Consider the following 23,201-nt stretch of genomic DNA (forward strand, 5'->3'; position numbering starts at 1 on the left):
AAGATCCTGCACGACCCCACGCAGCCAAATAAAACACACAGACAGTGGGGAGGCTGAAGAACGCCGAGGTGCCGAAGGCATCAGTACAAACGCGTGGCCTTTAAACAGATACATGACTCGGCAGGCGTGTGTGCACATACAGACAGATGCTCTTCCTAGCTGTCCACGGGGCCTCGACCCAACAGCCCGCTAGCAGCAAGCTCCACACGCCCCTCGCCGGCAGCTCTGCCCCCAGCAGCACGCTTCATGCCCTCACACCTTCCCTTCCTTCTTCAGTTACTGCTCGACAGGACCAAACGTTCATTAGTAGCTGTTTATTGATCAATGGTTTTGATATAAAGTTATTTCAGATCTTCAGAATTTTGCCCAAATGGAATCACAAGCATTACAAAGTTTTTCTCTTAAAAATAAAAAAGGGATTGGGGGCAGGTTGGGAGGGACCAACCTAGCAGTAGTGGCATTTGAGAATAAATTAACAAAAAAAAAAAAAAAAATTTAGTATTACCATTTATTGGTGACAAACACTAAGTTTTACTTACATTCCATGGGGAGAAAAAATTCCAGCGTAAACAATGAATCCAAGCAGTACTTAACTCGCAAGGCTACCGTGCTTGTCTGGGCCGTTACGCGGGACCTCACCGCCCACATGTCTGTGCAGAGCAACACGACATCAGAAGCAAGAGTTACAGAGAGAAACATGGGTCGTTCTTTTCAGCCCTCCATGGAGATGTAACCAACAGTATAGAGCACTCAAGGAAAATCAATCTGCAGTTGTGTATGTGCTACGTGGAGACCATATCCTGTAGTGTAGTGAGAGCTACGTGTCCTCAAGAGTTGTATTATATACACACAATTTGTTTAATAATCTTTAAAACAAAGATCGAAGTTCATTTAAATCCTGGTGCATTAACAAAAAATAAAATAGAAAAGGAACCAAATGATCGGTTAAAGTTTAAAATTCCTAAGTTGTCCAATTTATACCACTGTGGGAGACTTCATCAAGGTTTCATCAAGGCCAGGACTGTTTCAGCTAAACCAGACGGCACACAATTTGCATCACTGAAATGGTCCTGGGTTAAATAAGTCCAATGAAATAAAAATGTATAACCACATACACATGGATATGATCTTTGCCGGTTAGATTGCTGATAAAGTCAGTCTCAGACAAGTTTCTAAACTGTGCTATGTAACTAGATACAATTGAGAAACTCAAATGAAAATTTATATAGTGTCATTTCAATCAAAAGAAAATAATGAAACTAAGAATACATCTCTCTTCTGGAAGAGAGCAGTGGTGACCGTGGGTACCGCGGGAGGTGCGGGCCAGAGCGCGCCGAGCAGGTCAGCTCCGGCCCGGCAGGAAGCATGTGTGATTTTCTCCAGTGCTCTCAGCCCGGCACCAGGCTGAGGCCTCTGCAGCGCGGTGTCCAGGGTTTCCCCAAGTGTTCTGAGCCAGTCTGAGAAGGGGCAGTGCCTTCTGCTGCTGCTTCCGCACAGCAAGAAAAAAATAAAAAACACCCAAAACAAACAAACAACAGAACCCCACCAAAACCAACACTCGGGTGCCTGGGCCACGGGCCTGCGGTTTCCCAAGGGAGCCGGGGTGGCTGTGAGCCGCCCAGCCCCCCGCAGCTGCCGCCTCCTCGGGTCCCGCTGTCTTCACCACTGCCGTCTCCAGGCCTTTACCCATCGTGTCTCTCGGCCCACTGGAGGTATCAGAAATTCCAAATTTTCAAAGCAGTTTCAGCATTTTCAGTATATATGTTGGGATTTTTCAATGATTCATGGCCAGATAAAGTTCAGCACCTCCCACACCTTTAAGGAAGAAAAACATGAAAATGATCTAAGTTTTAAAATTTAAGAGAATTATGCCCAGCCATGTTAAAAATGGAACTAGCAGATATCAAGAAGCCTGCTAGTTCAAGCCCTACTTTATGATAACTGATATACACTGGGGGCCTGCAATGCCGGAGACCTGGGTTCAATTCCTGGGTCGGGAAGATCCCCTGGAGAAGGGACAGGCTACCCACTCCAGTATTCTTGGGCTTCCTTGGTGGCTCAGCTGGGAAAGAATCCACCTGCAGTGCAGGAGACCCGGGTCTGATCCCTGGGTTGGGAAGACTCCCTGGAGAAGGGAAAGGCTGCCCACTCCGGTGTTCTGGCCTGGAGAATCCCATGGACTGTATAGTCCGTGGGGTCGCAAAGAGTCGGACAGGACTGAGCGACTAACGCAGTCGAGAGAAAACAGCAAAGGAGAGAACGGGTAGACGGGATGTTATCTCTGGGGGGGAGGAGGAAAATCAGGAAAGAAATGTGTCTGCATTAAGACAACACACAGGAAAGGCACACAGGAAGCTAACCCAGAGAACGGTGTGGCTGGACCGCACGAGGGCGGGACTGATCACCGTGGATGCCGCTTAGGGTCACTGACTCGCACCACGTGACTGTACTACCTAGTCAGAGATTTTTTTTTTTTTTTTTTTTTTTAAAGGTAGCACTCTCTGCCCAAAACCTGGAAACCTTTCAGGGGAAAGGGACAGAAAGTGACTAAGTCAACAAGTGTTTCACTCCTAAGCTGAGCAGACAATTTGAATTTAATGCAAATGAGGAAGAGAACTGCCTTTCCATGTAAATCAGCTCACTCACACAGACATTGGTCCATTTCCTGTCCTTGGCATCTCTGTATTCTGTTGGTCCAACTCAGACAGCAACTTTAAAATGTTCAGTGCAGCCTGGTGAGAATGAAAAGTCAAAGTCAAACCGTGGCCACCGCTCAGGACTACAGTACACGACGACACTCAGCCACCTGCGGGCTTCCACTGCCCAGCAAAGCACACGGGCCCACTGAACAACCCTCTCACGCGTGCATTTCTAACTAAAAATACAAATTAAAGAAGTTACCCATGGTTACCTCCCTGAATCACATCCTCTGATAATTTTAGTATGTATTACATTACAGTATTTTCATCCTGTGGTCACCAGACTACAAATTTTATATCCCCATTTTAATGTAAAACCTATGTTTCTGTGTTAGCATTAGAATACATTCCCCTCAGTGACATATAATGAATGCATTATATTCTATCAGATGAATATACCACAGTTCATGTCTATTAATTTAATCAATTCCTTTTCCTGGTTTTAGTATTTCTTAACAGTAACAATTTCATCTGAACAGAACATTAAAATGAGAGGCTTTCCAAGCTGCTGGAACTTGGGGATGCAATTCCTTTTTCTGGTCAGAGGTGAAATGAATACAGTATCTGGAGCCTTTCAGGATCCGAGTCCCCCTCAGATCAGCAAGGGAAGGTGGGAGAGGGTAGGCCAAAGCCCATGAGTTCTGATAAACAGAATGAGACATCACGCCAATAATCTAGAAGTCTTCAGAGAGATGAACTCTACAGAGCAGTCTGCTGTCCCACAGTCTGCGGAGAACCCCCTCCCTGTCTCCCTGAGGCCAGCAGCAAGCGGGGGACGTACCATGTCGTGGCAGGACTCCACGTCCTTCCCGATACCGTGGCTGATCAGGGGCGGCTGAGAGGAGCAGTTGATAAGAGATACAAATTCGTTCTTATTGTTTTTGGGGAAGTCTTTGTATTCAACCTACAAAGGAAAAGAGAGCTGAGGCAAGGGACTGGGAGAGGAGAGGAGGTCAAGGGGGCGTCGGGCTGTGGCTCTGGGTCTGTGTCCCTGTCTCAGCCCGGCGCGTCCTGGTCTCAGCGCGGAGGCACAAAAGGCCATCCGTGGGGCCTGCTGTGAAGGGGCAGGCATGATACCAGAGCCCCAGCTTCCAGAATCTCCCAAGAACCTAGACATCTACTCCAAAACCCTGGTCTGAAAGCCGTGTCCTTTCCTAGCAGGCAGAAAGGGCCAGCACAACACAGCTGTTCTCACTGCAGTCTAAATTTGTAACGACCACTGGATTAGAGGCTTCATTATGATGGTTGCCCTGGAATTTTAAGTTCACCAAAGGTTGAGAATATTCTCTTACTGTCCAGGGTTCTAACACTTCCCATGCCTCCTCCCTCCCGCAGAATCACCCTTCGCCAGGCTTCCCCCAACCACCCACCCAGACAAAAAGCTTGCTTTAAAATACAAGGTGCCTCATCCCCAGAGAAACCAGAGAGGACCGTGCTGAGGCCCAGCCCGCCCAGCCCAAGCCGGCGGTTACCTGGAATCCCTGGACTGTGGAGAGATAGTCCAGCTGCTCAGAGGGTCTCGTCAGAGGTCCGTGGGGTGCGTGGCCTGAAGAGATGTTACTCTTTAAAATGGTCTCGGCTGTAGGCGAAGTGCCCCCATACAACAGTTCTCGGGCTATCATGGCAGTTACCGTGGCCTTGGCAGGATTCGGAGCTACCCGGGCGAAATCTTTGGTGTGATGTCCTTGACTGACTCCCACTGCCTGGGCAACCTCGGGCACCATGGGGAGGATCCCAGCAGGCAGCTGCTGATGACTAAGATAAGGCATCCTAAATTCATCCTCTTTACTGCCTGGGGAGGGACACAGACAAATCAACACAAGTCCAAATGCACTGCCTGGAAAAAAGTTACAAAGCCCCAACTTGGCCCTCCCTCAGCACAGCACAGGGACACGGTGGAGCCAAACACCAAACTCTGTAACTCGCTCACCAGGCACCTGCTACCACCGGGAACCACGCAAAGACCAGAAGCACATTCAGATCAGGACAGTGTTAATATCACACTTACTAGTCCCATTTTCATCCCCAGAGCCAGGTTCAAAAAAGGTTACTTTTCTTCCATCCCCTGGTTTCTTTATAGGTGTCTTAAAAAAAAAAAAAACAAAAAAGGCCATGAGCATCAATGAAACCATTCAAAAATTAGTTCCTGCTGTCTAAAACTACACAAACACCAACCAACAATTCTTGGTTTATTAACTTTTAAATAAGAGGGCACAGGCAGGAGGAGCCCCTGCCTCCTCCCCAGGCGCACACGCAGCCACGTCAGCCTGCCCGTGAAGAGCATCTAAGAGAGGGGCGCTCGCAAGAGGAGAGGGGAACGTTTAACCAGGAAGAGCCGGAAGATGTCAGACTGATAGAGCTGACCAAGAAAGAAACTTTTAGGTTGATGCTAAACAATTAAATAAAGACTGTTTCCGGGAGCACATGTCCAACTAAAGGATAAGGTGACGAATCAAAGGTGGAAAATATTACACGATAAAAATTATGCCGAACACAGCAGTCCCCTTTCTGGGAAGATGAAGGTGCCTATGACGCCCTGGAAGGTTCTGGAATGAAACCCCCAAAGCCAAGTCCAGGGTGTCTGCAGACTCTCTGGTGAGTGCCTGGGATCCCAGTTACTATGTGGCCACAGCTGACACCACCCGTCTGTCCCTGCTGACAGCACTGGCCAGCAGAACTGAATCAGTCCTGGTGTTTTCAGGTTTATCCCACAAGGACCACCCAGCATCTGCAGACAAGGTCAGCCACGGCTTTTGTTGCGGGTCCTGCTTACCAACCTCGGCAGAAGTGCAATTTTCAACATGGGATCATTTCTATCTAATGTTCAATTCATAATGAAAAAGAAACCGCAAACTGAGACTATGGCTTGGCCCTGGATCTGACATCACGCTATCCCCATGTCCCAGGAAAACCAAAGCCTGTTCTAGAATTAACAAAAGCCTAAGGTTGATGAGTCTTTTATGGAGGCCTCGTTCTAAGAGCACAAATGACAGAATCACACACTGGTTTAGAGCAAGCTGGCCTCCAGCAAAGCATCCCAGGCCACAGAGACACTGGACCAGTAACGACCTAACCCAGCGCCATGCCCGGAGCCCGGACGTGCGCCCGCCTCTGAGCACAGGGTAAGGGGCAGCAGGTGAGACCCTGCTCGGCAGGGCTGCTTTACAGCCAGGGCTGGGGGCAGCCGTGCCCTGAAGCTCAGCCCCGGAGGAGCCTGAGGGCCCCGGGCGGTGAGAAGGGCATCTTGCAGTGAGAGAGCAAGGACACAGAGCCCGAGGGCGCACCTTCTCCTCTGACTTGAGGGCTGGTTTGGAGGGCTGAGACTGCGGGACTTTGAAGCCAAGGATCTCCAGCATGTTCTCGGCTGCGTTGCGTTTGGCCACCTTCTTGTTGGTGCCCGAGCCCTCTGCCGTGTGGTTTCCCACCTTCACCTATGTGAGGAAGACAGGACTCGGATCAGTGCTCAGAATAAAGACCCGCCAGGAACGGAAAAAAACCCAGAACGATCAGAAGCTGGAAGGCTTCACAGTGCTGCCCTGGAGCTGGTTTCCACCAGCCCACGAGAGCGCATCATGAAATACTGAAGAATTTGTTGGAGAGCTGGTGGTTAAAGGTAGTTATTACTAAACTAATTATATAAGCTTATAATTAAATTACTTTAACCAACAGAGATAATGAATACTTAAAATGCATCACTTCCTAGCTGGACTCCATTTTAAAAGTATCTACACTCTTGAGGTTCTTTATACTTGTGGTATGTATTTGTTGTCCACTTGAGGCAACACATCTCTTTCCTGCTCAGAGGGAGCACTCACACCAGACTCTGGCAATACTGCTTCTCAAGGATTAAGTTACTCTGCTGATTTACCTATTCTTTTTAACTATCTAAAAAAATTTTTTTATTGCGTTATAATCCACATACCATACCATTCGCTCCCTTTACTTGCACAATTCAATGGTTTCTGGTTTAGTGACAGAGCCGTGTAACTGTCGCCACAGGCACGGGTGTTTTCTTAGACATAAGTGACGGTTAACCATGCAGATTAAGCTTTACAGTGTCATCAAGCCTGCAGCCATGACGTAACCGGCACAGCAAACTGAAACTTCCAGTCCTGGAAAATTATCTGATACAGCAAAGCAGCTGTTCGTACTGTTTCTGTGAGTTAAGCTCTGACGTGTCTCTGTCGTTAATGTAAATAAAAACAGCAGTCAGGACTCACGCTAGTAGCAGTCACTCAACAATGACACGAGCAAACCTCCCTGCTGGACCGGAGAGAAATAAAGAATTCACACGCGTCTCATTTTGTGACATTGCTACAGGTGACCGCCACACTGAAGTCACAGGTGCGTGAAATGTGCAAGAGGGTGTTACACAGTCCCTGTAAACTGTGTGCTATACTTCATACCAGTAAACTCCATCACACTTCCTTCTCCAGAGAATCTTCCCGACCCAGGGATTGAACCTGCATCTCCTGCATTGGCAGGCCGATTCTTTACCACTGAGCCACCTGGGAAGCTGGTCTTGACGACAGACCAAAACCAAAAGCTCCGTGTCACAAAAGTCAAGGAAACCCCGGCCTGTGAAGAGAGGTGTGAGGTTGAATCCCAACCTGGCATCCCCAGCCATCTGATCCTGGGCAAATTACTGGGCCTCTCCACAAGCTTCAGTTCTCTCTTGTACGTGGAAGGATCATTCCCCCTCCTGCCCTCTGGCGGTGGAGGGAGACACCAGGGTAACCGCTGGTGCTCTATAAGCTCTACACTGCTGCACCGGAAAACACTATGAAATCCCCACCACAAACTCAGCTGCCCGTATGAGCAGCTGTTCCCTCTGCACAATCTGAAGTGTAAGCCCAGTCCATGGATTCCAGATCCTACGGAAGCATCAGGAGGAGCAGGAACAGATCCTTTACACAGTTTATGAGACAATATAAATCTCTGAGGGATAACAAAGAAGCAGCAGGTGCCTTCCTGCTGATACTGCAGCCCGGGCGCCGTGCAGCACGCGTTAAGGCATCAAGTTATGGCAAGCAGCATGATCTCAGTGACACAGCGGGCAGGGTGAGGCACTGGGCTCAGCCTGCTGAGGGAGGGCCTGGCCCTGGCCTGCCTCGGGCTGAGACGGGAGGACGCCGGAGCCCGGCCAGCCCACCTGCATGACAAACTCCCTGCGTCGCGGGAGGCCCCGCTCGGCGAGCAGCACGTACTCCGGCTCCTTCTCCTTCTTCGCCTGCTGGATCTGGGCCAGTCTGCTGATCGGGTTCATCCCCTGGCCATAGTCAGGGCCGCTCTGTAGCTGAGGAACAATCAGGGTAGAACACGTGCCGAGTTAGTCACAGAAAGGAGCCTGCCAATTCAGACGCCGGGACATGACCGCTGAAGACGTCTATATTCATCTCAGGGCTCAGAATTAATCACATCTTTTTTAAACCTTTTGTTTTCATTCAAAGATGCCTCAATGATTTTGATTGCTCTGAGGTGATTTTAGGTCTTCTTAGCAAACCAACATCACCATTCATTATGAGTAGGCAAGCATCATCGTAATGTCTGCTTTTGAACAATAAATATCAATGGATGATAATAAATGAAGAGGTAGAAAATTTAACAAACTCTTCCTAAAACTACCCCAAAGCCTGCATTATCAGGATGGGTTTCCAGCTTTCTTAACGATGACTCAAAATCCAGAAATCATTTATATATTTATATATAAATATGGAAATGCTGACGCCGTGTGGAAAGAACCTAAAATTCCCACAGGGAATCCTCATCTGCTCACTGGTAACAGCCACCGGAGGAGACATTAAGTGGACAAAGGAAACTGCCACAGTGTGCTAACTCTCCTATGCAGAGAATGTTAGGTTGTGTGTGAGAAAAACTTGTATTCTGACACAACATGAAACTAATGGACAATCAGAACAAAACAGATCCTGGCATTCATAACTGTCCCAAAATGGAACCCCTCCCTTCTCTGGGAGGATGGGGGACAGTATAGTTTTTGAATGGTCCATGAGCATGACTCAAAAACCCAGAAGGTGCATGGGTCTTGACTCCTGGCCCACCCCGGACACCCCTCCGCCCAGGAGTCTCCCGCACACTCAGAACCGTGCAGCGGGCACAAGACAAGCAGCTGAGGTTCCTCTCCCCGCAGATGACCACAGCTCCTCGCGGGGACCACACCTGGGGCCTCCACCGGGCCCGGCACCCGCCTGACCCGGGGCTCCCGGGAGCGGCACCAGGCGGCCCTGTAAGGACTCGCGGGGCCGGGTGTGTGCGGGCCGGCACCCCGCCTCTCTCACCAACCTTCCAAACCCCCAGCTGTCTTCGGGCAATGGAAACGCCCTCTTCTTTCAGGCACGTTCTTACCCTGACTATGGATTTTGTTTTCTTTTTGATTCTAGGCTTCACCCGCTCCACTGTAGGCAGGGGTGGTAACTTCTTCAGCTCCTCGAGAACAGCTATAGCAGCGTTTTTCTTTGAAATCTTCTTGCTCTTCCCTTCACCTTCCCCCACAAACTCCCCAACCGACACCCTGGTCACAAAGCTCTTCATGTGGGGTGGGCCGCTCTCCCGGGCAACCTGTTTTGGAGGGAAAGACTGAGTGAAAGCGTGACAGACACGCATTACCGGCTGCGAGGCACACTGCTCAGCGTGAAACCCAGGGAAAGGGCGATTAAGGCCAAGACTCAGTAAATGAAGGCAGTGTCAATGTGGAGAATTCTGAATGCTTTCTTCCCCCATTTCTTTCTTCCCCCTACTTGTTAAAGTTCTCAGGTCTGATGAGTCCAAAAGAGCCATGGAACAGGGCACCCTTTTCTGTGCCCACCACCCAGGGTCACAGACGGTCCCGAGTTTAGCGTGCTCCCCTGCAAATGGCAGCAAGGCAGCTGGCCCAGCAACGCCCAGAAATAAATGCAGCACTAAGAGTTCAAGTTTAATGTTTGCTCTGAGCTGCCAGCCAAGGCCGAGCTTATTAAATACTGGCTGCTCTGAGCTATAAAAAGGAATGAGAAAATCTCCAAACACATACAGTGATTTCTAGCACTTGGTAAGTAAAGAAAGCAAACTGCAAAGAGTGTAAAAAAAAAAACGGTGCAGAGTATTAAATCTATATATACATACACACACACATAAATAGACACACGTATGTGTTTATATGCTTCTGTTTTTGCAAAAGGAAACTCAGGAAGGATAAAGCACAAACCAATGGAATTAAACAGTTTCCTACAGTAGGTGGGGGGAAGGACTGAGGTAGCGGAACAAGAGGACACCTCTGAGTATCTTTTTGTGTAGTTTTGACACTGTGGACCATTTACGGTTACACATATTTAAAATATAAGTCAACGGAAATGGGGGAAAATACTAAAATGGATTATGAACAGAAAGCTAACTGTATATTAAAGTGATCACATAATCATACAGAAGGAAGATAAAAATCAAATCCAATCTACATTAGGAAAGATACCCTTGAAAAGAACAACTGAGTCGGCAGACTTACAATGCCAGGCTTTAAGACTTCCTGTAGCTACAGAATCTGTGACATCATGGTATTGTTTAGCAATAAACCAACAGATCAATAAAACAGAAAGCAGAACAGACCTGCACATATACAGCCTCTTGATGTTCAGCAAACACAAACCAGAGCAAAAGCAATGGCATTCTCTTTTTTTAATGGCACTGGAGCAACTAGATAACCAAGATCTCAAATTCTACCCAAAACAAAAATTAAGCTAAAACACCCAAATATGAAAGTTAAAACTGTAAAGCTTTCAGAAGAAAACATAAGAGAAAACTTCATGACCATGAGGCTGGCAAAGAATTCTTGGACACAAAAAAAACACAAACTATAAAGTAAAATTAGAATTCCTCAAAATTAAAATACTGCTCATCAAAAGATAACATTTAAAAAGTAAAAAAGGGGGAGTTTGGGGGAGCATGGATACATGTATATGTATGGCTGAGTCCCTTTGCTGTTTACTTGAAACAACCACCGCATTGCTAACTGCCTGTATACCCCAACACAAAATAAACAGTTTAAAATCTGGGGGGAAAAAAGGTAAAAAAGGGAACTCAGAGTATGGGAGAGAATATTTGCAATATACGTATCAAACAAAAGAATTATACCCAGAACACTGAAAGAAATCCTACAAGTCAATAATAAAAAGACAAATACTCAACTAAAAAAATACTTCAACAGGTACTCTTGACAAGGACAGGGAGCAAGTGGTAGAAGTGTAAATTGGTACAATCACTTTGGGAAATAGTCTGACAATTTTTACATGAACACCTACCCTCTGACTTAGCAACTCTGACTGCACGTGCACCCAAGACGACTTAGCAGCCTTCTTTATAGTAGTTCCCAACTATCCAATGTCTGTCAGTAGAACAATGGATACATTCCATTCCATTCTTACAGTGGAATACCACTCAGCATTAAACTACTAAAACATATGGATGGGACTTAACAACAAATAATCCATACTGTATTTACATGAAGTCTAAGAACACAGAAAACAAATCTACAGAGACTGCAGAAAGCAGCTGTTTCTGGGTGGAATGGGGCACAGGGACTTAGGTTATGATAAAGTTCCGTATCTTTATCTGGATAGTGAATCATGGGTTTTCACACATGCTAAAATTTAGTGGGCTGTGCACTTAAGATACCTATATTCACTATATAATAGACTGTTAGCACAGAGGAAGAATAATCCAAGAAGTCACGAAAGCAATGCTCTGAAAGGATACACCTTCAGCGTGAAGCTACAAAGTGTGGAGATAACTTAGACTTTGCTTAGGATGTTTGCTGTTGAAGGTGTGGATAAATATACTGATGTTGTTGGGAGCCCGAGTCTCATGACAGGAACAGATCCAAACATGGAGGAATGAAACAGAGGAAGAGCCCTGTGATGACGGCCTGAAATTAGAGGGATGAACTTGTGGTTCTGTGAACAGTGTACCTACCTCCTAGTGCTATCTTCTGCTAACAGGGTCTGGAAGCAACGACCTGCAGCAGCAACCAGCCGACCTCCCCTCAGCCCAGCCCTTACATGCCACTCTGTTAAAGGGAACCACAACTCCTCGGAAGAACAGCTGAGACCATTTGTATTAGAATTTCCATTTCTGCCAGGGCCAAAGTTAGAACAGGGAACGTTCCAGGTAAGGCGAAAAGACTGCTGTATCACAAAGGAAGGAAGGTCTCTGAATCGGAAAAGGGGAGGTGAGAGCCAGGACACAGGGACAATAAGGCCTCCAAATACAAAACACAAAAGAAAAAATACCTTGCCTACTACCTCATGAGTACATAAAAAAATTATAAGTCAAAATGAAACATAAATCTAAACTTAAGAGACAAAACTTCTAGAAGAAAACAAAGGAGAACGACCTTAGATTTGGCAAATTATCTCAGATGGATTACAATCACCATGAACCATAAAAGAAAAATTTAACAAACCAGACCTCTCCAAAATTAAATTATTTTTGCTTTTTGGAAGATCCTGTTTAAAAATGAAAAGACAAGCCACAGACTGGGAGAAAATATCTGGAAAATACCTAACTGAGAAAAGAACTGTATTCAGAATATATAAAGAACACATAAAATCCAATAATAAAACATAACTCAAAAACAGGACAAAAGATAAGAACAGACACTTCTCCAAAGATGTTCAGATGGTAAATAGGCGTATGAAAACATGCTCAATATTGCTAGTATGCATGGAGATACAAATTTAAACCGTAAGTTACGACTACACCAACTAGAAACCGACCACATGAAGTGTTAGAGAGGGTGCAGAACCACGAAAGCTCTCATACACGGCGGGTGCCGCGCTCTTAAGTCGCTCAGTCGTGTCTGACTCTGCGACCCCATGGACTGCAGCCCACCAGGCTCCCCTGTCCACGGGGATTCTCCAGCCAAGAATACTGGAGTGGGTTGCCATGCCGTTCTCCAGAGGCTCTTCCCAACCCAGGATTGAACCCAGGTCTCCTGCGTTGCAGGTGGATTCTTTATCAGCTGAGCTATAAGGGAAGCCCAAGAATACTGGAGTGGGTAGTCTATCCCTTTCCAGCAGATCTTCCCGACGCAGGACTCGAACTGGAGTCTCCTCCACTGCAGGCGGACTCTTTACCAGCTGAGCCATCAGGGAAGCCCAAGTATACAACTGTCTCATCGCCTGTTATGCGGCTTCTTTAACATAGGGCAGATTTTGAGTCCACACGTTGTATGCATCAGTAGTCCATCTTATTTCTGAGTAGTATTCCACTGTCTGGATTCACCACAACTTACTCATCCATTTCCCTGCTAAAGAACATCTTCATGGTTTTTAGTTGTTAGTGATTATGAGATTATGTATGTACGTGACAGCTTTAATCATAATCACTAACAACTAAAAACCATGAAGATGTTCTTCAGCTGGGAAATGGACGAGTGAGTTGTGGTAAATTCAGACAGTGGAATACTACTCAGAAATAAGAAATAAAACTACTGATGCATACAACATATGGACTCAAAATCTGCACTACATTAAAGAAGCCACATAATAGGCAATAAGATACCCTTGCCAGTACATCTGTAACCTTTTCAGATGATAACTTTCCTTTTTTCCCCCCCCCCCAATTATTTTTATTAGTTGGAGGCTAATTAGTTTACAATATTGTAGTGGTTTTTGCCATACATTGACATGAATCAGCCATGGATTTACATGTGTTCCCCATCCTGAACCCCCCTCCCACCTCCCTCCCCATCCCATCCCTCTGCGTCTTCCCAGTGCACCAGCCCTGAGCACTTGTCTCGTGCATCCAGCCTGGACTGGCGATCTGTTTCACACTTGATAATATACATGTCTCAATGCTGTTCTCTCAGATCATCCCACCCTCACCTTCTCCCATAGAGTCCAAAAGTCTGATCTATGCATCTGTGTCTCTTCTTCCAGATGATAACTTTCTAAAGGGACAACACTGAACACACGGTAGCTGGGGGGCCACCTGCCACAACGTGAGAGGCCTGAGGGGAGGGACAGAACAAGGACTACGGCCTTTCTCATCATGATTTACAATGTCATTACGCAAAGGTCTTGTCTGGGCTGTGTTTTCTAAGATGGCTTTGTATTTTTATGTGCTCTTTCCAAGCTTCTCAAAATGTTATTACCCATTCCTGTTAAATAAACAGACAAAGGGAAAGTCCCAAAAGACAAAAAAAAAAGGCAGTATATTCAATAATTCCATGTATGTAATATTTTGGAAACAAGCAAAACATATGGACAGACATCAGATCAGTGGCTGCCCAAGGGTGAGGATGGAGGGAAGGGACTGACTGCTAGGGGGCACGGGAAACTTAACGGCATGGAAGATGTTCTTTATCACAGTGGTGGCAGGAGTTACACAGCTACACTATCAAAACACATCAAATCATATACACAGACAGGACCCATTTTACTTCATGTAAATTATACTCAAGAAATCTGACCCCTCATCCCCTCGCCCCCCAAAAATAACCTGATAGAGGCATGTCAAAGGATACCAGAGCTAGTCTGAAGGGCAATCTGAACATTCAAATGACAAGCGAGAATAATGAAGTAACATGTAGAATGAATCTATACTAATATAAATTAACGCATTCCCTGGTGGCTCAGTCAGTAAAGAATCCATCTACAGTGCCTGAGACTTGAGTTCAAGCCCTGGGTTGGGAAGATCCCCTGGAGGAGGGCAGGGCAACCCACTCCAGTATTCTTGCTTGGAGAATCCCCATGGACAGAGAGCCTGGGGTGCTGCAGTCCGTGGGGCCGCAGAGAGTCAGACACGACTGAGCGACTACGCACAATGTAAGGCAGGGGGAGATTTTCTTTGGACGTGCAGAAAATGAACATTTGACACCCACCACAGGGATACCCGGTGCTGGGAAGGATCATCAATGACTGCTAGAAACACTGAGGAACTCTGTAAGGACATACACAACCTTCAAGCGTCTCCCCACAGGCTGTGGGTTAACTACAAGGGGAAGAAAGTCTCCTTGGAGGGGCACACGTCCGGTGTAGACAACAGAACTAGCATCACTGACTCAGATAAAATGACATCATGCAATGCTGGGAAGACCTGACATTAGTTCTGCAGTGTTCCTGTTTTTAAAAAAAAGCACAAACTAGAACTAATCATGAGGCAAAAAATCCAACCAACCCAAATTTAGGGCCATTACATAAAACTGACTTTAAAAAATACCAATGTCATAAAAGACCAAAAAAAGGCCGAGTAACAAATTAAAGGAGACTAGAGAGATGCACCAGCTAAACACAATGTGTGATCCTATACCAGGCTCAAGACCAGGAAAACAGAGGAGCATCATGGGGACAATGCCAACACGCGAGACCAGGATGCACATTAGCTAACAGTATTACAGCAGTGTTATGCTTCCTGTGAGGACAATTAGACTGCAGTTAGTTAAGATCATGTCCTCGCTCTTAAGATGCACATACTGAAACATCTGGAGCCAGAGCACATGGAACCTGCCGCTTACTCTCAGATGATTCTGCCAAATAAAATACAGAAAAGTGTGTGCATTTAGAGAACAGAAAAGCAAAGGTGCTAAAGTGTTAAGCATTGGGATCCTATGTGAAGGCAACAGTCACAGTCCTATCCTTAAACTTTCCACTGGCCTGAAAAATTTCAAAGAAAGAAGTGGAAAAGACGGCGAGGAAAAGCGTGTGAGCCCTCGTGTGCTGTGCCCCCAAGGTGAGAGCGGGGCACCTCAGATCAGGAAGCAGCCCGCTGCCCTACGAAGGAGGCTGCGGCAGAGCCCTGCTCCCAGGGCGCCGCAGGCTGATCTCAGCAAGCCTGCCGGCTGCCCCCCTACCCCGACGGCCCACCTCCCTGAGCAGGGCTCTCCACGTCCTCAGACTAGACTCGAGAATTAACAGTAGCCACCCCGACGGGTCACATCAAATCCACGCCCATCCTGGGCCCTCCGGCAGCCACTCTCATCGGCTGCTGACATCATAAACCCACCACCGAGCTGTGTCTGCAATCTGACCTGAAACATATTCAGTGGGATCAGGTCACGGCTGCCTCCCAGGGACTTGTCAGTCAGAGCCATGATACTTTTAACTGCAACGATTTTATCAAAAAGCAAACCGTCTATACTTTTCTGAAAAATTATATGAATGGTTCTGGTCTTCTATTGCTTCCAACATGACATATCTTGCTGTCAAAACAACAACAACAACAAAAAAACCCCCTATTTATTTACTCAGTAACTGTTCCCTGAGCATCCAATATCCAATATACGCCAACTAATCTTCCAGGTGCCAGAGACAGAACTGTGGGGAAAAAAATGAAAGCTCCTGCTCAACCTAATAATGGAAGCTAACATGAACATTTGATCAACGTGAGAGCTAATTAATAATATAAGCACTCACATTAACAAACTCAATGCCACACATACACACAAACTGTCCTGTTTTAAAATAACTACTTTAAGAGACAGTCGCCACCAGAGGGCATTCCCACAATTTCTTCTGTGACTACCTGACGACTCCCTGCTGTATGTTCCTTATTCCTCAACAGCAGAGTCTGAAAGGCAAGTCTGAAACCCAAACACAAGTCGAGGTGGGGCAGAGGCAATCTCGTCCCCGAATTCCACAGCAAAAATAGGAACTGGCAATCCCTTACTGAGGCCCAGGGAGCTCGGGGACCCTCAGGCAGAGCAGAGATCAGCGTGAGCAGGCGAGAAGCATCACTGGGGTCGCGGGCCTGGCCAGCAGTCACCTCTGTGACCTTTCCGTGACCTGAGAAGGCAGGCCTCTCCCACCCCACGGTCTTCGCATCCCTCCCTCAGGTCTTTACACACCCATTCATGTGCCACACTAATTCCTCAGCAGGGACTAGTGTGGGGAAAAAGTGTTTCTTCCCTTTTCCACAACAGGTTCCCAGGGAGACCTTGAGGCTTCCTCGGGTGGAGCGCCCACCTGGGTCCCACCCAGCAACAGCCCTGTTATTCTGAATGTCCGGTCTCACTGCCTCCCTCCCAGAACAGAGAGAGGGAGGCTGGGAGGGATGCGGGGCCAGAGAGGAAGATGCCAGCCCCATCTGGCATGCTGCGCTCTGGAAGGGGGGCAAAGACACTCCTGCCTGCTGGGGCGGGGCGGGGTACTGCCGCGGGATGCGGGGTGGCCCTGTGACCCAAGGGCAGCTCCCCACCCCCATCTGGGCCTCATGGCAGCAGGTGAGCACGGCTGGCTAGGCCAGAATTCATCACTATTCTAATGAGAGAATAAGGACTGAACTCAGGAGCCAGCTTAGGGCACTAGTACATAATAGGAGATGTCTTATAAAAGTCATGGAAGTCAGACATGAAATCTGGGGATTACCTAAAGTATTTTACAGGATAATACATTTCAGGCAGGCTTTTAAAAACAGAAATAGGCCCAAAGAACTTATGAGCCACTTGGAATTGTTTTCAGCAGACATGCTGCGCTTAGTCACTCAGCTGTGTCTGACCCTGTGACCCCGTGGACTGAAGCCCACCAGGCTTCTCTGTCCATGGCATCTCCCAGGCAGGAACACTGGAGTGGGTGGCACTTCCTTCTCCATTTAAGCAGATGTCCCACCTCAAATTTCATTTGTCTGAAGTAACTAATATGTTGAGCTTAAAGCGCTTTGGAAAACTAATTATATACATATACTTTATAATTTTGAAAAACCAAATAATTGATTAAAAAAACTATTAAAACACAACCTTGCATAGCCAAGCACAGATCAAATGAAAGAATTTGCAAATAATTTTCCAAAGCTAGGGAAACCTAAAATAAAAAAAAATACCCCTGACCTGCCTAATCAATCTGGACTCACTGTGTGTTTGAAGGAAACATACACTAAATGATCTTATTTTCCATTTTGAACTAGTAATTGTTAATTACTGTTCTTAGACCATAAAGTCTCCAACAACAGATTGAGGTTATTAAATGGGCAAACTGGGAGGCACACACTGGACAATGACAAAACCTAAGTTCTTTTAACAATTACTTGGGCACTTAAGCAGAGTCTTGGGATTTGGGGGGTAGCATACGCTTCTGAGACTCTTATGAAGGCAATGAACCCTCCCTCCAGAAGAAAACACATGGCAACATAAACACGATCCCCTTCAGACCATTTTAGGAGGTTCATGGACATACTGAGGCCACCTACGGACTGTCTGGAGACTCACGGCTGCCCTAGGACCAAATACTGCTTTGCTAAATATGAAGTCCGAATCTCAGATGTGAAGATTCGCATATATGTGATCATCATTCCAATGTTATTTGGGAAAAATACTATTCTGATGATGAACACCAAGAGTATAATAGATGCATAAAATAAGCTTACCTCAAAATTCACAGGCAAGTTCCGTTTAAGTGCAATCTCAAACACTTGACTTATTTCAGATTTATTGAGATTTTCTTCTTCCGACTCTCTTCCATTTACCTAAGGGAAGAATAACTGGTTAGCAGTTAATGCGTGTTAAAAAGCTGTCAAGATCCCAGCTGCGATGATAAACCTTAAAATTAAAAGCCCTGAACCTAGGCTCTGTGGACTGAGCACCAACCCCGTGAACAGGGCGACACATGCACTGTGTGTCAGTGAGATTTAAAAGGTTTTTAAAAATGTCCTATCAAATTTTAGTTAGTTTGTACCTCATAAATACACCATAAACCATCCACACATAACAGGGCTCTACATATAATCAGCCTGATGGTGAGACGCGGCTGCTCGGGGAGCGGGGCTCCCGAAGCCCCCTGGATCTGTCCCCCCCGGGGACAGGCAAGCCACACCCTGGAAGAAGTCCAAGCACAGACAGTCTAGCTGGGCCACAGCGAGGACAAGGGCAGGTCTCGCCGCCGGGGTGTGTGGGTTTCTTCTTTGGACAAAAAGTCGCTAGAAACCACTTTTAAAAAAGATGCAGTGAAAGAGTTACAAAACCACTATGGGTCTGACACGTGACTACTGCTGGCGAAAGTGCAAGATGCTAACCAACAGAACTGGCTGCCGCTCAGTCGCGTCCGACTCTGCGACCCCAAGGACGGCAGCCTCCCGGGCTCCTCTCCACGGGATTCCCCAGGCAGGAATGCTGGAGTGGGCTGCCATGTCAGCCTCCAGGGGTCTTCCTGACCGAGATCAACCACATGACTCTTATGTCTTCTGCACAGGCAGGCAGGTCCCTTACCACCAGGACCACGAGCCTTCAACAGAAGCGGCCTCCGGCTCTGTGACAAGGTTCGTTTACAGCCCTCCAGAGGGGGGCTGAGGGGGCACTGAGGGGGCAGAGAGCTCCATGCATGTGGCCCCCGTGGCTTCCATACTGCGCAGGGGTGATAACACGACAAACAAGATCAGCAGTGACCCCAAAACATGGCAAGGCACCGTGTTTTTCTTATTCCCGGGGACTCTTTAGTCAAAGAACTTCTGAAGTCCTATTTTAAAGATCAGAATTTCTATGACAGGAACCTGTGGCTGAAATTACTGAACAGGCAATGTGCAGCAAAATCCAGGATTTGATCTGTTGTGTATTTCTTGAGGTAGAGTCTAACCCTAACTTAGGATCCATATTTCAAGCTATACATAAAAGCTCTAAGTTAAAAAAATAATAATAATTAAGAATAGGATCCTATACACATAAATTTAACCAGACAATGTAATTTCGTCTCTCCTTTCGTGATAATGTTTTCTTTCCATCTGGTTTCATTTCACTTGCTGCCTGGTGATATACTGTTTACATAGCAATTTCTGATGGTTTAGTAAGCCAAACACAGTTTTTCACTTGTTGATTAAAAACCCTAAAGAGAAAGAGGGCCTGCCTTTTTATGAGTGAATCTTTAAAGCCATAAATCTCCAAGCAAGGTGTCTTAGAATTCTAGGGTTCCACAGAGGTTCGGTTTAAAATTTATTTTTTAAATAGGTGAAGTTGGACTCTTACCTCATACCACATTCACAAATTAACTCAATGGATCAAAGACCTAAATCTAAGGGCTAAAAGTGTAAAACTCTTAGAAGAAAACACAGGGGGAAAGCTCCATGACACTGGATTTGGCAATGATTTCTTGGATAGAACACCAAAAGCAAACATAAATTTTTACTTCATCAAAATTTAAAACTTTAGTACAAAAAAACTACCCAAAAAGTGTTGGTACACTAAAGGACACAAGAGAACAAAGACAACCCACAGAATGGAAGAAAATACTCACAAATCACATATTTGATAAAGAATTAATGTCCAGAATACATAAAGAACTACAACTCCACAACAAATAATGTAATTCAAAAATGGAGAAAGGATCTGAACAGACATTTCTCCAAAGGAGATACGCAAATACCCAACATCACTACTCAAAGAGAAATGCAAATCAAAACCATAATGAGATACCACCTCACACCCATAAGGACAGCCACAGAAAATGGCAAATGTTGTCAAGGTTGTGCAAAAATTGCAATCTTTGCACATTTCTGTTGAAAATGTAAGATGGTGTAGCCTCAATGAAGAACAGTATGGTGGGTTTCTAAAAAATTTAAACATGGAATTACAGTATGATCCAGCAATTTCACTGCTAAACACATACTCAAAAGAATTAAAAGTAGGTATTCAGATACGTGTACATCAATGTTCACAGCAGTATTATTATTTACAATAGCCAGAAGACGATAATCACACAAACATCCATCAACAGATGAATGGATGAAAAAAGCATGGAACACAGATACAATGGTCAGTCTTAAAAAGAAATGGGGGGGGCGGGGAGAATGGAATTGTGAAACAAGCTACAACACAGAGGAACCTTGAAAAATTATGATAAACGAAGTAAGTCAGACACAGAAGACAAATGTGCACTTACACGAGGTATCTACAACAGTTAAGTACAGAGACAGAAGCAGGAGAGAGGTTTACCACGGGCCTGAAGACAGCGGGGGTGGGGGAAGGCAGAGTTACTGCTGAACGTGTCCCTGACTCCTGGAGTTTCTATGCGACGTGATGAAAGGGTTTTGAAAATGGACCCTGGGACAGCTGCACAGCACTGAGACTGTATTTAAGGCCACTTTTTGTGCACAACCACATCTGCTGACAGCTGTTTATTTGAAGAGTTCAGAGATTTCTACAATACATCAGCTATTTTTTTAAAAATACATGAGCTATTTACATACTCTCATGATATGTAACTCTGTCAATGAGACTGTTTTCCTTAGGTGCAACCAGAACCAAATTTGGAAATAAACCAGGCGCTGCTGACACAAGACTTCAATTGCCATTCATGTACCCCAATTTTCCAGGGTTTTTTTGTTCATTTTACCAGTTCAATTCCTTTTAATTTTTACTTTTAGTTTTGATCTGTTTCAAACATACAGAAAAGTACAGATAATAATGTAACACACAACTCTACAGGATATAACAAATGGCAACACTAAACACCACTGACATTATTTTTCTCCTTTGATAAAGAAAACAATGAAATCCTTCTCACACTCCTTCCCACAAGAGAGTTAACCACTGCTCTAAAATGGGACTGGATCTTTCCCAGCCATGTGGGTTTTTGTTGTTGTTTTTTAATGGACAAAAACAATATATAGTGTAATTTGTTGTTGTGAAAATTCAGATAAATCATTCTCACTGACCGCCTTTATAAATACTCTAAAATTCAAACTGACAAGTTCTGCTAATGAACTTAGTCACTTTTCAATTTTACACACTGAGGTCCCGCCTAGTCTAGGGGACACCTGGTCTAGGGGACCCCTGAGTCTAGGGGAACACCTAGTCTAGGGGACCCCTGAGTCTAGGGGACCCCTGGTCTAGGGGACCCCGAGTCTAGGGGACCCCTGGTCTACCACTGAACTCTAACTCTCTGCCACTGTTCCTCAAGCACAGCAGCGTCAGCATCACACGGGAGCTGCACAAATACAGATGCCAGAGCCCCGCTCCAGATACCTGAACTCAAATTTCTGCAGGTAGGGCCTGGATATCCGTTTTATACATGGTATTTGTTTTTTTGTTTTTTAAAAAGTCCCGTAGCGACCAGAGTTGAGATTCACGGCTCGAAGCTACTGCTTCAAACAGAACTGCAGACTGGACAAAGCAGCCAGTAAAATAAAAATGCAAATCAGAAAACAAAGATATACATATATCTGGAAGAGAGATTATATTGCTTTTACATAAATAATTTTAATATTATCTAGATTGGACAAAATGTTGCAATGGGGGAAGCAGCAAATGACTCAAAAAAAATCCACAAATATCATTCCCAATGAGATGAGGAAACTGTAGCGGGCCCTTAGTCTTACCTTCAGGAACTGGGAATTACTGTTAACATCAATCCCATAGTGTATGGTTCAGCAATAAAATCTAGGCAACATTAAGGAAAAAAAACAAAAACACTCTGAACCATGCTTAACCCTCAACATGCCAGAGAAAAACAATCACCACCATTTACCATCCAGCTCCAATGGACCCTCTAGATTTTTCTATATTTAAAGTCATTTTACATAGCATTGAATCATGTATATTATCAAGTGTGTAACAGATCGCCAGTCCAGGGTGGATGCACGAGACAAGTGCTCAGGGCTGGTGCACTGGGATGACCCAGAGGGATGGGATGGGGAGGGAGGTGGGAGAGGGGTTCAGGATGGGGAACACATGTAAATCCATGGCTGATTCATGGCAATGTATGGCAAAAACCACTACAATGTTGTTTATAAAAAAAAAAAAAGTCATTGTACAAATAACATACAGAATAAAAGGACAAAAAAAAATCATTCCATTATAGATTTTAATAAAAAAATTAAAATAACAAACCTAACTTTTTATTCCAGGTTTGTAGTCAGGAATGAAGGCAAATATACCCAAAACAGGCAGAGACACCAAACACAGCTAACGGCTCGCCAGCTGCCACGCCTGAACTGAAGAGCACAACCCACAGTAACGATGCCAGACTGCAAACCCACTCCCGTGGGCTCCGGCTCATCGTGATTCTAATTCTTCTTGTACTCGCACTGTCAAAACATGGTACTTTTGAAAATGACTCATGACCGCTGAAGGGAGAACAGCCATCTCCTTTGCTCCATAACTACAAGATGCTTTCATTTCCAGGTTTATAAACACCGAGAGAAGGATCAGCCTAATGATCTTTTTGTCATTACTGTATCATCAATTTCCTTCAATACACACACCTCCTTCTGCATGATCCAGTTATTTTCTGGATATTAAGTGGCAAGAAAATTCTGGTGGCTAAACATCATATGCAAGAAGGCTGTCACACATATATTTTCAGAAAGTCCAAACAGGATGGTCCAGTTCTTGTTGTAAAATACTGTGTGGTCAAAGTCCTTCCTGTTGAATGACTGGCCAGGAGAGAATGCATGTCTCTTTTTCATACACCACAGAAACACAGTCCCCTCGCAGACTCTTTAGTCTGGGCAAACTTATCTAGGGTATTATCTGAAGACTCCCAGTCCAAGTCACATCCACACTCAATCTCCCCATCCCCATGAGAGCCCAGAGTG

At 45.5% G+C, this 23,201-nt stretch overlaps 1 protein-coding gene across 10 annotated transcripts in view; it reads right to left on the minus strand.

The window, feature by feature from the left end:
* Window positions 1–299: 299 nt before the first annotated feature.
* The window catches only part of STAU1 (staufen double-stranded RNA binding protein 1), a 54,742-nt gene continuing 31,840 nt past the window's right edge, over window positions 300–23,201 (minus strand). For 6 of the 10 annotated variants that reach the window (XM_043480674.1, XM_043480679.1, XM_043480682.1 and 3 more), the window contains 9 exons: window positions 18,045–18,143; window positions 9,000–9,293; window positions 7,852–7,995; window positions 5,984–6,130; window positions 4,708–4,783; window positions 4,172–4,491; window positions 3,481–3,603; window positions 2,647–2,732; window positions 300–1,815 (listed from right to left, as the gene is read on the minus strand). In XM_043480674.1, coding sequence (XP_043336609.1) covers window positions 1,800–1,815; window positions 2,647–2,732; window positions 3,481–3,603; window positions 4,172–4,491; window positions 4,708–4,783; window positions 5,984–6,130; window positions 7,852–7,995; window positions 9,000–9,293; window positions 18,045–18,143 — 1,305 coding nt within the window. In that variant the 3' untranslated portion in view covers window positions 300–1,799. The remainder of the gene's footprint in view (window positions 1,816–2,646; window positions 2,733–3,480; window positions 3,604–4,171; window positions 4,492–4,707; window positions 4,784–5,983; window positions 6,131–7,851; window positions 7,996–8,999; window positions 9,294–18,044; window positions 18,144–23,201) is intronic. The other 4 variants (XM_043480675.1, XM_043480680.1, XM_043480676.1 and 1 more) reach the window with 3 other exon arrangements.

Source organism: Cervus canadensis, chromosome 10 (genome assembly GCF_019320065.1).
Source record: "Cervus canadensis isolate Bull #8, Minnesota chromosome 10, ASM1932006v1, whole genome shotgun sequence".
Lineage (NCBI taxonomy): Eukaryota > Metazoa > Chordata > Mammalia > Artiodactyla > Cervidae > Cervus > Cervus canadensis.